Source organism: Rousettus aegyptiacus, unplaced genomic scaffold, assembly GCF_014176215.1.
Source record: "Rousettus aegyptiacus isolate mRouAeg1 unplaced genomic scaffold, mRouAeg1.p scaffold_m13_p_6, whole genome shotgun sequence".
Classification (NCBI taxonomy): Eukaryota; Metazoa; Chordata; class Mammalia; order Chiroptera; family Pteropodidae; genus Rousettus; species Rousettus aegyptiacus.
The window spans coordinates 106,048,452-106,061,509 of NW_023416309.1; the positions used below are offsets into that span (position 1 = coordinate 106,048,452).

Consider the following 13,058-nt stretch of genomic DNA (forward strand, 5'->3'; position numbering starts at 1 on the left):
TGGGGCGGCGGGGGCCTGGCGGGGGGCGGAGCACGGCCGGGACCGGTTCGCAGGGAGCGGAGCGTGCGGCTGGGGCGGGCCGACCCCGCGCGGGCGGGCGCCCGGCGCTGTCCCTTTAAGCCGGGCGGCGCGGGCCGGCTGAGCGCGGCTGTGATTGGCGCGGCGGGATCACTGACTCCCCGAGCCCGGCCCGGGGGAGTCGGCTGGAGCCCGCTGCGCTTTGATAAGGTCCTGGCAACTCAGTAATAACCCAAGAGTCGGGAAATAAAAATAACCCCTCATAGCAATGGATTTCGGGACCGCCCGGCGTCCGAGGCGCCCGTCTTCCCCGCTGAAAGCCCTGCTGTAAAAGGTGGGGGTGGAGGCGCCGCCCCAGCAGAGCCGCTTCAAAGGAAGCCCCCCTGGGACAGGGGGCGAGGTCGCGCCCAGCGGCGTTGCGGGCGCCAGGGGCGGGAGGGGGTCCAGCCGGCCGAGATCCGGCCGGGAGGGGCGGTGCGACCCTGGCGGCCCCCAGGAGGGGCGGCGGGGCCACGGGGGTCGGCCCGGGGTGCGGCCGGCGCGTACCTCCCTTTCAGGACCGTGCGCTCGGCTCGAGCCTTTGAAGTGCACAGTTAAATCCACAGCGCAGTTTTTGTTGGAAGCGCCCGGAGGACATTTGGTGCGCGGAGTGACTGCTGGAAACAGGACCTGTGTTGAAAGCTGGGCCGGGCGGGGGCCGGTGGGGCCGGGGGCGGCCGCAGCGGGGGCGGAGGCCCGCTCGGATCTTTTGCATAAAAGGGGCGGCGGGGCGCGCCGCTTCCCCCTCCCTCTCCGGTAGATCTCGCACTAATCCGGGATTGTTTCCCCTCACCCCCCTCCCCTGCTGTGCGACTCCCCATGTTCCCCGACGCCGGGACCGGCCCGGGGGGGCCCGGGACTGCCGCCGCGAGCCGACCCGGGGTTCGGGGCCGGGGCCCTGCCCGGGGCACCAGCGAAGTCTCGCCGCGGAGCGCGCGTGCGGATCAATGGTGAGTGCGGAGGCCGCGGCGACTGGGCGGCCCGCGCGCTTTGATGTGCCGGGCGGTCCTTTGAAGTTGGCAGGCCGGCTATTTCGGGGCGCGCTCCGGGCGGCTGCGGAGGAGAGCGGCGGGCCGGGCGCCCAGCGCTCCGGGGGGCTTGCCCTGGCTGCCCTGAGCTCCCCGCGCGCGAGCCCCCTCCCCAGCGGGGTAGCAGGGGCCCCGGAGGAGAGACTTCTGCAAGTGGCGGCTGCGGCGGGGGCGGAGAGGGGGCAGATCCCCCCCGGGGAGCACATCGCTGTCGTTGTTATGGATGTGAGTCGGGTTTGAGTGTGCAAGGCTTTGGAAGGTGGGATGAAAGGTTGGCGGCGCCCCCCGCTTGCCCTCCCCTCCGCCCCCTCCCCCCGCCGCTCCCCCCGCCCCATCCTCCCCTCCCACCTCTCCCCCCCTCCTCTCTTCCCCTCCCAGCCACTGGTCCGCGCTTAGGGCCCCTGAGCGCTGGCCGAGGCTCAGTCTGCGAGCAGGAGCTGCCCGAGCCCAGGGCGTCCGCGTCCTCCGCGTCCCTCCACCCCGCCCGGGCCCCGCGCCCCCCGCCGCCCCGGCCCCCTTTGCGGAGAGGCAGAGACTCCGCGCGTCGCCATTTCTGGACTAGGCTGCTGCTTTCCGTGCTTTTTCTGCGGGCGCCTCTGCGAGCGGCGGCGCGGGGCACCGACCCGCGCCCGGGCTCGGGGCGCCGCGAGCGCCTCCCGCGGCTCCGGCCCCGCGCTCCGCGGCGCCGGACGCGTTCAGTCGGATTCGGGCCGTGGGGGCGGGCCGGGGGGGCTCTGCGGAGATGAGATTCCGGCCTGGGGCTGCCTTCGTCTTCCAGGTAACGGGGCCGCTCCACCTCCCCTCCGCCAGCGTAACGCGGCGCTACCGGCGGCCCCGCCACTGCCGGCTGAGCTAAGCAGCCCCGCGGCCTGAGGCCCGGGGCGGGGGCCGCGCGCACCCATCGCGGACCCGGAGCCCCGGCCCCTCGTTCCGGGTCGCGCCCCCTCCCCCCGGCGCGCCCCTGCCCTCCTTAGTTCGATCCTTCCCGTGCTGGGAAAAGAGCCTTGTTTATTGGTTAGATAAGACTTTTTCTTTCGGAAAAAAAAAAGAGACAGGTTTGATCAGAGTTTGGGATTCTTGGCACAGGCAGTGGTAGCGTGAGACGGTTTCTGATCCGGTTTTGTAGGGTTCACGGCTTCGGGAGGTGGGTTGGGGGGGCGGGGATCACCGGGGCGGCGGATCCGGAGGCTTCCCTGCTCTCTTGCAAAGTTTGAGGATCAAAGTCTGGTGTGAGTGAGTTGATTTCTGGTTCGGGGGAGCGAGGAAGACAGAGGTGTAGACTGAGTCATATTCTTGGCGGGAGGCGGGGGCGCGGGAACGTTTACAGCCGGGAGGGGGGGCGCGTTTTCTAGCTGGGAGTTCGGGAGCCCATTCCGCCCGGTGCTGGGCGGGCTTCTTTCTCCGTCGAAGATCTTCTGAATTTTTAAGGAGTGGGAAGGGGGAGCGCAGAGGGAAGGGGTGGGTGGGGGAATGGGAACCAGATGCCGGGGAAGGGCACGTTTGGAGCTCGAGTTATCTGTGCGCAGAGCGGAGTGGGGAAATTTACCGAAATTGGTTTCACCTGCACACAGCCCTGCGGCTCCGAGTGCGCGTCTTTGGAGTCGATGCTGTCGGGGGGAGGGGAGGACAGCCGGGTAGGCGAGGCCCCCGCTGCCCCGCGTGCACCGCGCCGAGTGGGTTTTGGGAAGGTTGTCTCACACCTCGCGTGCCCCTCCGCCCGCGCCTCCCACCCTCTCAGCTCGCATCTCCCCTTCCCCGCCCCTTCCCCATCAACACCCCCCACCCCGCCCCCCAAGAGTGCGGAGCTCAGATTTCGCCTTTGAAAAAGCTGCGTCTGATACTTTAGATGAGCACCTCGCAGATAGCTGGGTTGCTTGATTTGAATTTGAGGAGTTGAAAAGCCTGTTTACTTTTTTGCTTTGATGTTGGGTAGATCTGGTTTTGATTAGATCAATACCCTTTTCTCTCCCTACCTCCCCCCTTCCTTTTCTTTCCAGAAAGGAGGCTCAGATGAGCCCCTGCTGACTTGAGAGAGAAAGAGAGACCACGCTGATTGCTGAGAGGAACTGGAAGAAGAAGAAAAAAAAAAAAATTCCCAAACTCAGTGAGGAGAACTCGCTCATCATGAGTAGTGCTGTGTTGGTGGTGACTCGCCTGCCAGACCCCAGCAGCAGCTTCCGCGAGGATGCCCCCCGACCCCCGGTCCCTGGTGAAGAAGGGGAGACCCCACCATGCCAGCCTGGGGTGGGAAAGGGCCAGGTCACCAAACCGATGCCTGTCTCCTCCAACGCCAGGCGCAACGAGGATGGGTTGGGGGAGCCTGAGGGGCGGGCATCTCCGGATTCCCCCCTGACCAGATGGACCAAGTCGTTGCACTCCTTGTTGGGAGATCAAGATGGTGCTTATCTCTTCCGGACTTTCCTGGAGAGGGAGAAATGCGTGGACACGTTAGACTTCTGGTTTGCCTGCAATGGATTCAGGCAGATGAACCTGAAGGATACCAAAACTTTGCGCGTAGCCAAAGCAATCTACAAAAGGTACATCGAGAACAACAGCATTGTCTCCAAACAGCTGAAACCTGCCACCAAGACCTACATACGAGATGGCATCAAGAAGCAACAGATTGATTCCATCATGTTTGACCAGGCGCAGACCGAGATCCAGTCGGTGATGGAGGAAAATGCCTACCAGATGTTTTTGACTTCTGATATATACCTCGAATATGTGAGAAGTGGGGGAGAAAACACAGCTTACATGAGTAACGGGGGCCTGGGGAGCCTAAAGGTCGTGTGTGGCTATCTCCCCACCTTGAATGAAGAGGAGGAGTGGACTTGTGCTGACTTCAAGTGCAAACTTTCGCCCACTGTGGTCGGCCTGTCCAGCAAAACCCTGAGGGCGACAGCGAATGTGAGGTCCACGGAAACTGTCGAAAATGGATACAGGTAAGACTGGCCAGGGCCTGGCGGGGTGGGTGGTGGATGATACTGGACTTTGCATATGTTTTGAGTTAAGTAAGGTGGATGGGATGGTTGGTTGGATGTGCTGCAGAGGCTGACAAAGGTCTGTTGAGAGCCAGGACCTCTGGCCGGGAACCCTTTGATCTTGCTTTTTGTTGTTTAAAGGGGGGCGGGGGCGGGGGGGAAGTGATGTACACAAAGCTAAATGCCTGCCGTCTTTCCAGTGCCAAATTCAAACACTGGCAAGCAGTATTTATTAACGTGGGTTCCTTAGTATCCCGGGCCGGTCTTAGAAAGGGTTGAGAGAGAGAGAGAACAGCAGCTTTTGATGCCTCTGAGTCACCCAATGCACTAAGCACCGGTTTTGGAAGGGGTCATTCACCACTAGTCAGTAGAGAGTGGAATTAATGTGGCTAGGGAGGCAGCTGGGTTGTGGCGGAGGCACAGGAAATAATGTGTGTACCCATTGGATGTGGGGGTAAGTGGGATCTTTTGAACTATTATGTGAAGATAAGAGCCAGCAATTGGCTTAACAGCTGAGCTTGTGGGTCTCTTTGTAGAATTAGGTATTTACCCAGCAAGAAACCCTCCTGACTAGGGAGGGCCCTGTGACTTTCCTTAATGAAGGACCCTTAGCTCTGGAGTCTGCTGGTATATTAAGCTAGGTTTTAAATGCTTGCAGCCCGAGGGGCAGACCTCAGTTGATTATTTTGTTGCTCAGTGCTGACAGAGCAGAGGTCCTGGCCGGAGAGGAATGGGGCCCTGGAGTACTTTCTCTTTTTGAAGCTTCAAAGACAAACAGTCCTTTACAGAATGGCCAAGTCTTAAGGATCTTGACCTTTGCAGGCAACTTTAGACCTCCTGTGAGAATGAGTTTTTCTGTTTCCTTTTCTCCCCTTGCTGAATATTCAAAGAGAGAATAAGCCTCTTAATTCTAGGTTGTTGCTTATGGCATATAAGGGAAGGAGGGTGGGCTCTTGATTGCTATCTCAATGGCTTATCTAGCTAGCTGATGTGTATTTTTCCATGTGTTAGGAACCTGGGCTGCTGTGGAGATTGACCTCTCTCTGTAGGGGAGGGCCTCCAGTGTCCCACAGGAGGAGCAGCAGGAGGGGCAGGTTAGCGAGGTCTGAGCCTAGGGCAGTGATTTAGGGGCAACCAAGACAGCCCACTATTCGCGAGTTGGGAAAGACTAGTTTACCAACCACCAGGGGGCGCTCTTATGACCCTGGAAGCCGCTCTCAGACATCTGGTCTACACGTAAGTGCAACCAATTGGCTTTTCCATAGGACCACCTGAAGGAGTTGTTTCAGCATCTTTCAGCTTATGGTTTCAGGTTGTTTTGGAGGAAGATACCGGGTCTGGCCTCTGCAGCTGGGCAGTCACTGGGCACCTGCCGCTACTTCCTCGTTCCATTATATTGACATTTGGATAAACCTTTGCCAGCCTCTGTCCACTGGTCACTGAGACTGCTTAAGGCCTGGGGTAAGGCCGCTTCTCCTGGGGCCTTCTAACAGTGGGGCTTCTGTGTCTCCCCCAGTGTCAGGACCCAGAGTGTCTGTCACCTTTGTAAATAGCACCATGTGTGGTTTTGGATGTCATCAGTAAGAAAGCACTCAGAGGCAGGACCCTGCTGTGACCCCTCCCCTTCGTGGGTGGGCAGTAGAGACCCAGCCTCGGGGTGCCCCTTCCCCTTTCAAAGGCCTCAGCTGGGATAGGAGCAGGATTAAAGTTTGGGGAGGTTACTCTTTGTGAAGCTTTTTGATCCTGGAAGCCAGGACCAAAGATGCTTTGTGCTTCCAGTACTTGCCTTCTTGATGCGTGACCTGTGGGCATTGTTGGTACATAGATGGCTCCTTTCCATGGGCCTCTCGAGTTTCCATACTGTATTCTTGCGTGCTTTCTCCCACTGTTGGATTGATACAAAGTATTTTACCTGGGCATCATGAAGCCCAGATATGTTAGCTGGGCGTTGTCAAAGAGAATTTGAGCCATACCCAAATGTCATTTTTACACGCAAGATACTGAAATGCACAATGGTGTGTTGGGAGGCATCCCAAATTATTCAAAGGCCCAGCTCCCAGCCCCGTCCACCACTTACTACCCCATGTGCCATCTGTAAAATGAGCAGGCACCATCCCTTCTGTTTATGTCAGGTTGCTATTAGGATTGAAATAATAAACATGAAAGCCCTTTGCAGAGGGAATTGTTTTGAACACATGTAAAGCATTGTAATTAGTATAATTTAGTAACGATAACGATCGGGTATGTGAAAAGGGCAACTAGGTTAGGATACCACTTTCAAAGAGTGACTTCTGGGTTCAAGCCCATGTTCACTGTAAAGCTTTAAAGTATTTCCCCCTTCCCACGTGTCAGCTTTCTCTACTTGCTCAACAGTAGACAACTAAACTTTCCAGCTAGTTCTTGGGATGCGTAGGGGTCCTCCCTAACTCTTTAAGCCCCTCTCCCAATACACTCATCAAACACGGTACCTGGTATGGGACGGGCTTAGGCAGTTAGAAAAATGAATGAAGCGGAAAGCCTGGGTGATGCTCGGGGTCTCCCTTCCCCCGCTGCGAGGAGCAGGCTTGGCAGCTGGATGCCCAGAGCACTGGCTAGTCTTCCAAGCCCTGTGTTTACCCCGGGCACTCAAAGGAGCCTCATTTTTCATGACTTGTTTGTGTCCTTACTGATTTGGTGTCAGGTTTAATATAAATAGTTGGAACGGAAGAGCAGGAATTATCCTCAGAGGGAAGGACTCTGGTTTGCAAGTGGTTGAGTGGGAGGCCTGGGCTTTTGATGGTCTCTATAAATAACCCAAAGCAAGAGTGACCTGTTGGTAGAAGCACGTGTGAAAACCCCAGCACACAAACACACACACAGGGCGGTGAGGTGTGTGCGGAGGGGGCCGTGGGCCCAGGAGCTCGGCCCAGCATTTATTTTGGGAAGGAGAAGACAGCGTTGGGCGCACAGAGCACCCCCTGTGCCCGCCCCGTTCTGCGCTGGTCCGTCCTCGTGCGTTGCTGCCCAAGGCGGGTCTCATCTGTCTCTCATTGGACCCTCTGCTCTGGCCTCACTTAAAATAAGCCGGGCCCAGATGGCCCTCTGCTGGCTCCAAGTGCCTCCTGTTCTCTGAAAGAACTCGCTGATGAGGCGCGTTTTTGTGCGAAGCCATTGGAATCAAGCTTGGCTTCAATTATCAAAGAAAATGATGCCATAGGAAAGATATGCTGGAAGCAGTAGGCCACAATTAGGGGATGGAGGCTCTGATGAAGGCAGTTTGCTAAGATCCACTTGTAAACGTTCGCCTGTTTTCTCAAGGCCCCGTTGCCCGCTGCTGTCTCCATGTCCCTTGATGGTGCCTGAGAAAATTGCTTGTCGAAGACGAGTGTTGCCTTCCGGGCAGTGACTTTGTGAGTGAATTGTCAGAGGGCTTTTGGAAAGCCTAAACACAACACAGCCTGAGAAACCAATACTTTTTAAGCTGCATTGTTTTGAGAGGGGACCAGAAAGAGGCCCCAAAGGTCAGTTCTGTCGTGCTCCTTTTGGGGCCGCCTTTCCCTGGTGCCTGGGGAGGGGGCAGGGGCCAGGGCATCTCATCGAGAGGATAAGAATAAGCTAGAGGGAAGAGCAGCAAAACATTTCACTCCCCTGAGGGTACCGGAAGCCTCCGCTACCTGACAGCTGAAAGTCCTTTGCATATTGGAGCTGCAGACTTGGTCTGCCCAGTGCAAAATCTGTACCATAGGCCTCCACTCTCCCTAGGAATTTAAAATCCTTCCAGCAACTGGGAGCACAAATCCTGAAGAAATAATCAAAGCATCTGGGTACAATTACTGTAGCATAGTCGAGTTTCTTTCCTTTTTTTTTTCTTTTTTTTTTTTTTTAAGTAATCACAAGAAAACAACTCTAATCCATTTTTTTTTTTTAAATTATGTGGTCATTTTGACAAAGTTTAGGGTTCTTCAGAATTGAGTTTCTGTCTCTCTCCGCCTCCCTGCCTCCTTCCTCCGCCTCATCGTGTTATGGTTGTAGGAAAATCTAAATACTCCACCGCCGTCAGCTGAGCGGAGAGCAGTATATTCCATTTTTAACGACTGGTCACACAGTAGCCCTCTATTTTGGAAGCGAAGGGAAAGGAGTTTATTTTGGGACCCATGCGTTCTAGTAGTGCAAAGCTGTGTGAGCACACACGGGATCTGAGTGAGGTGCCTTTTTGGTGTGGGGGCGGGAGGAATGTCTCCGAGTCATTTTCTCCCTGGAGGCTGAATTATAACCCTCGCGTTTGGGACATTGTTGATGTGTTAATACCACAAAGATAGCAACGCGGAAGGGGTGGAAAGAGTGTTTGAATGCTATTTAAGGCTGTTTTGATCCTGCTCTGTGCCTCTTAGCCTGAAAAAAAAAAAAAAAAACAACTTTTCAGCAAGCCATTTCGAAGGTCCCAGGTCCTTCAGGGACGTTCAGCAAAGTCTTGAGCTTCCGCCCCCTGCCACGGACTCCTCTGTTCAGCACTGGGACACACGGGTGACGAGGACGCAGCTGGTCCTGCCCTCATGGAGCTTACAGCCTCATCCCCCGGGGCAGGCGCTCAGCACGTAAACACACCGTGGCTCTTAACTAAAAGCCACGATCACTGACTGCTGCGGAAGAAAGAGCTCCAGGAGGTGTCTGTTTTTGTTGGCGGAGGTTTGTGTGGAGGGTGAAACTGCGGTCCCCAGCCCCCCTCCCCAGAGTGCAGCGCCCTCATCGGGCCTTTCAGAGGACATGAGGGTGTCGTGCAGATAGCCGTGTTGGAGCCGCATGTGTTTTAGAAGGCTGTCCCCACCGTCCACGGAGGCTGTGACTCCGTGACTTACCCACGGTCACCCAGCTGGCCCAGAGCTAAGACAGCGCCAGCACTCAACCTCTTGATTTCCGTGCTCTATCAAGGGCTTCCAGAACTTACTTGTTTCTGTGTTTCCGAAGATAGGAAGGGGTCCCAAAGAAATGAGCTCATCCATCTTGCTCCGAGCAGTGGCCCCGTCCAAACACCGCAGACAGCTGGGGACTTCGGGCTGTCCCCATGACCTGCCCCCTCCGTCCACTGCTGGGGCCATTACGAAGCACTTTCCTCTTTCCGGCTTGTGAAGCCCACTTCCCCGTGCTCTGCCTTCCGCGGTAATGCCCGACAGAACCATCCTCCCCTTTTCTAATTCCCTTATCAACAAAGACTTTCTACTGAACGGGCCCTCATTCCTTCTGTTCTCCAGAAAAAAACACTGCGTTTCCTTAGCTGTCACCCCCTCCCTCCGCCCCCTAGCCCTGGTAGCTGGGGACCCCAGATTGAGGGCCTGGGGAATGGAAGACCTGACCATCCTCATTTAGTCATCCTTCAAAGACCTGGGGCGGGGGGGTGACAGCTTTACAGATGTGAGAACAGGACCAGGGTGACCAAGTGGCAGTTCAAGTTCACTCGGCCCAAGGTATTTGACAGGTTCAAGTGCGACGTTCCTCGTTTGCGCTTTCTAGCCAGTTCTGCACCCGCTCTGTGTTCCTGTCTTGCTCAGCAGCACAGAATCGCGGTCCCTGCCACCGAGCTCCTGCAGCGGTCCCGACGTGGGTCTCGTGGGGCCGAGTCTCCAGCCTGGTGGCCTCCCGCCCGGTTCCTGCCCCACACCACTCCGTCACCCCCTCGGGTGGTCGTGAGGATGCAGGACGATGATGTGGCGGGCGTTCCCTGAGCACCTGCTGTGTGCCGAGGGGGCAGCCGTGACAGAAGCAAAGACCCCGCCCGTACTAGGTGCGCGTTCAGGGGTAGCCGCTGGTTTTGACCGACTAACGCTTCGGAACGGAGGGGCTCGGCTCAGATGGTTCCTGAGAGTTGCGGCCGTGACCCTGACGGCTCTCGCTTTGTTCCGTCACTTCCAGATGCCAGCGCGAATGCTCCTCAGAGACGGGGACTGGCTCTGCTGCCTTCCTCCAGTGCCCCCCCCCACCGTGGCAGTGACTCCCCGCCCCCCCACCTCCTCCCGCCCAGCCTGGTGGCACAGCCTCTGGAAAGCCCTCGAGGTCCCCGCGCCCCTCCCTAAGCCAACTCGTTCATCCCCAGACTGAGGAGGACTGTTACCCGCGTTTTCCTCCCCTGGTCCTGGGCGGCCTCGCCTCAGATTCCTGCTTTTTCCCATCGCGGTTCACCGCGCTCCCACCTGGCCCAGGAAGCCATCCAGCCAGGCACGTCCTGCCCATCACGAGGTGCACCGGGACGACCTCCTCCCGGTCACTCATCACTCGTCCTGCCTCTTCACTCTGGAACGTTTTCGGACGTGGAGGCGAGTCCCCGTGTTAGGAGACGAGACGGGACGAGAGGGTGAGGCGGGGCCAGGGTCAGCCCCACGCCCACCAGTCCCGGCTCTGCGGTCCAGGCCCGGCCGCTGTGCTGGGGACCACCGGGGGCACACCTGTAAGGTGGGCACTGGGCTCCTCCTCCCTCAGGTGGCTGAGGATTAAAGGAGGTGATGGGCAGGGAGGTGCGCCCCTCCTCGTGGGCCTGCGATGACGCTGTCTGCCTCCCTCGTGCCACCACCCCCGCCCCCGCCCCCAGACCCAGGGTCCAGGGCAGTGCGGGACACGTAGTCAGTGAACAGAAGCTCAGAGAGCACACGCAGAGCGCTTCGACCTTGCATGGGTTCCTCTCAGCCGTCAGCCCCAAGGTCACCTTTCCAGATGGGCTGCAGTGGCCTGATAGAGTAGGTTCCCTTTTCTGAGCCAATCCCTTCTGCAAGTGATTTCTTTGCCATTGGTGTAGACTCGGTGGGCCCAGTGGTGAGAGCCTGGTCTTTGCAAATAGGCGTCCCTCAACTTCAGGCTTTACAGACCTCTTCTACCCCGCCACCCTGCCAACCCCCCCCCCCACCACCCCTTAAGTCCCTCACTGGTGACACAGAGCAGTGTGACCCAGCAGGGGACAGGCGCACTGGTTCTGAGACGAGATCAAGAGGGCAAAATGGGGAGGCCGAGGCCACCGAAGCAGAAGTGGGGAGACACCGGGGGAGGGGCCCGGGCCTGCCTGTGCCCCCGCTGGCCTCAGCAGCCCTGGGAGAAGGGGGCCTGGGTGGGGGAGGCGCGCAGAGGCCCAGCTCAGGATGGGACGGAGGTCCTCCACATCACCTTGAGCTTTTCCGTCCCATCTGTCCAACCCCCTGGGCCCAGGGCGGAGGTGAGAGGACCATGCCAGACTCCCGGCTGTGTGCACCCCAGCACTGTGCGGGCAGCTGTCGTGGGAGCTAAAGATGCCTCGGGGTCCTGAGTCTGTGTTCTTGTGGCACAGGCTTGGACAGGGGGCCGGGAGGTGAGAGATACCCCATCTGCACCAACTTAACTCCCCTCTTTTTATTCCACAGCCTCTCCTCCTGTACCTCCCCCCTAAACATAAAAGCGTGTATTTAGAACTTCGCAGGATCCCCTGGACTGCCTCTGGGGTCCTCTGTGTGGGAGACCCGCCTTTGGGGGCAGAGGAGCGCAGCCCGCTGCCTCCCCGGGGCGAGGTGCTGGCTCCACAGGCCCCTTTGGTGGCCCCTGCTTTCTGCCCGCACGCGCTCCTGGCCCCGGGCAGCAGGCCGGCTTTGGGCAGATTGTGGGATTGAGCACTCAGCCGTCCTGGGGCCACCTGGCCACCTGGGCTCCTGGCGAGAACCCGCGATGCACTGCTGTCCTTGTGTTCCTGCAGGTCCTTCAAGAGGAGCGAGCCTGTCAATCCATACCACGTAGGGTCTGGCTACGTCTTTGCGCCAGCCACCAGTGCCAATGACAGCGAGATATCCAGTGACGCGCTGACCGACGACTCCATGTCCATGACGGACAGCAGCGTGTAAGTATTCCGGTGTCCGCGTCGTTACGTGACTGGCACTGTGACCCACCAGGCCAGCTGCCCAGAGTCCCAGCCATCCTCACTTGGTTTGCAAATCCCGTGTGTGTGTGTGTGTGTGTGTGTGTGTGTGTGTGTGTGTGGACACCTGTGTAATGGGGGGTGGCGGGGGAGGGTGCCAGGGGTGCGGTGCTGCCTGTTGAGGGTGACATGGTCGGCTGGGTAGTGTTGAGCTTAGAGCCTTGAAACAGAAGTTGAATAGTACCGTAACAAGAAAACTAAAGCAAGGGCAAAGTTAAGAGGAAGAGGAATATCTGTGAATTCCTTGAGCTTGACACCCCATCTTCTGGTCCCCATTTTGCCTGCCTTGCCCGTGGGCGGAAGCGCTCGGCTGCTCTTAAAAGCCAGGTGTCCCATCTGCAGAACCAGCAGGTGGGGGACAGGACGGCACCAGAAGGGTTCGTGTTCAGGTGTTCATTGTCTTTGAAGGAAAGGCATCGAAGGTGGTGTCAGAAATCCGGAGCTCTAAAGGGCCACCGCGTGTGATACCCATGGGTGTGTTTGCATGGACATCATCCAATTCAACAAGTGTTGGAATGCCTGCTCTGTGTCGGGGGGAGGGGTGCGGTTCTGTCCTAAGTTGGGGTCGCTTCCAAAGTCGCGTCTGATCTTGCATCTTTTGCAGATCGATGGCAGGGTTTTGAGTTTTGGGTCATTCGCGGTCATACAGGGCGATCGCTGGGTGGAGAACAGTTCACATTCTGTATAAGTTTCCTAGGGTGTGTATGGAGGGTGTGGGCCTGGGCACCCTCCTCTTCTTTCATCCTTTGAGATTCTGATTCAGGAGACCTGTGGGGGGCGGGGCAGACGTAAAACTCCGCAAGGGCTTCTCACCCGATACCACCCTCTAGAAAGGTTCTCTGAAGCCTTTTCCCCAGATATTTTCCAGTCGGCATTTCTGCACTGAAGGAACAGTTTCGAAGGGCAAGCCTGCTGAGCAGTGCGAGTTCTGGCATACGGACTTGAGAGTTTGCTCCTTTTTCTGGACCATCTATTCTTCCAGCTTGTTTGAAATGATCTGGTTTCTGTTGGCCAGTGTCTTGTTGCTTGGCCATGGAACCGGTTGGAAGGAAGAGGGTGAGGCTGCTTGGGGACTCTAGTATTGATTAA

General features: G+C 57.8%; 1 protein-coding gene across 6 annotated transcripts in view; it reads left to right on the forward strand.

Annotated features, from left to right (window-relative positions):
- Positions 1-557: 557 nt before the first annotated feature.
- The window catches only part of AXIN2 (axin 2), a 30,198-nt gene continuing 17,697 nt past the window's right edge, over positions 558-13,058 (forward strand). For 3 of the 6 annotated variants that reach the window (XM_016143679.2, XM_016143683.2, XM_036223206.1), the window contains exons 1-3: positions 558-1,007; positions 3,083-4,027; positions 11,751-11,891. In XM_016143679.2, the coding sequence (XP_015999165.2) occupies positions 3,210-4,027; positions 11,751-11,891 (959 nt within the window). In that variant the 5' untranslated portion in view covers positions 558-1,007; positions 3,083-3,209. Of the gene's footprint in view, positions 1,008-1,185; positions 1,311-1,598; positions 1,864-2,886; positions 4,028-11,750; positions 11,892-13,058 lie in introns of those variants that run through there. The other 3 variants (XM_036223205.1, XM_016143681.2, XM_016143680.2) reach the window with 3 other exon arrangements.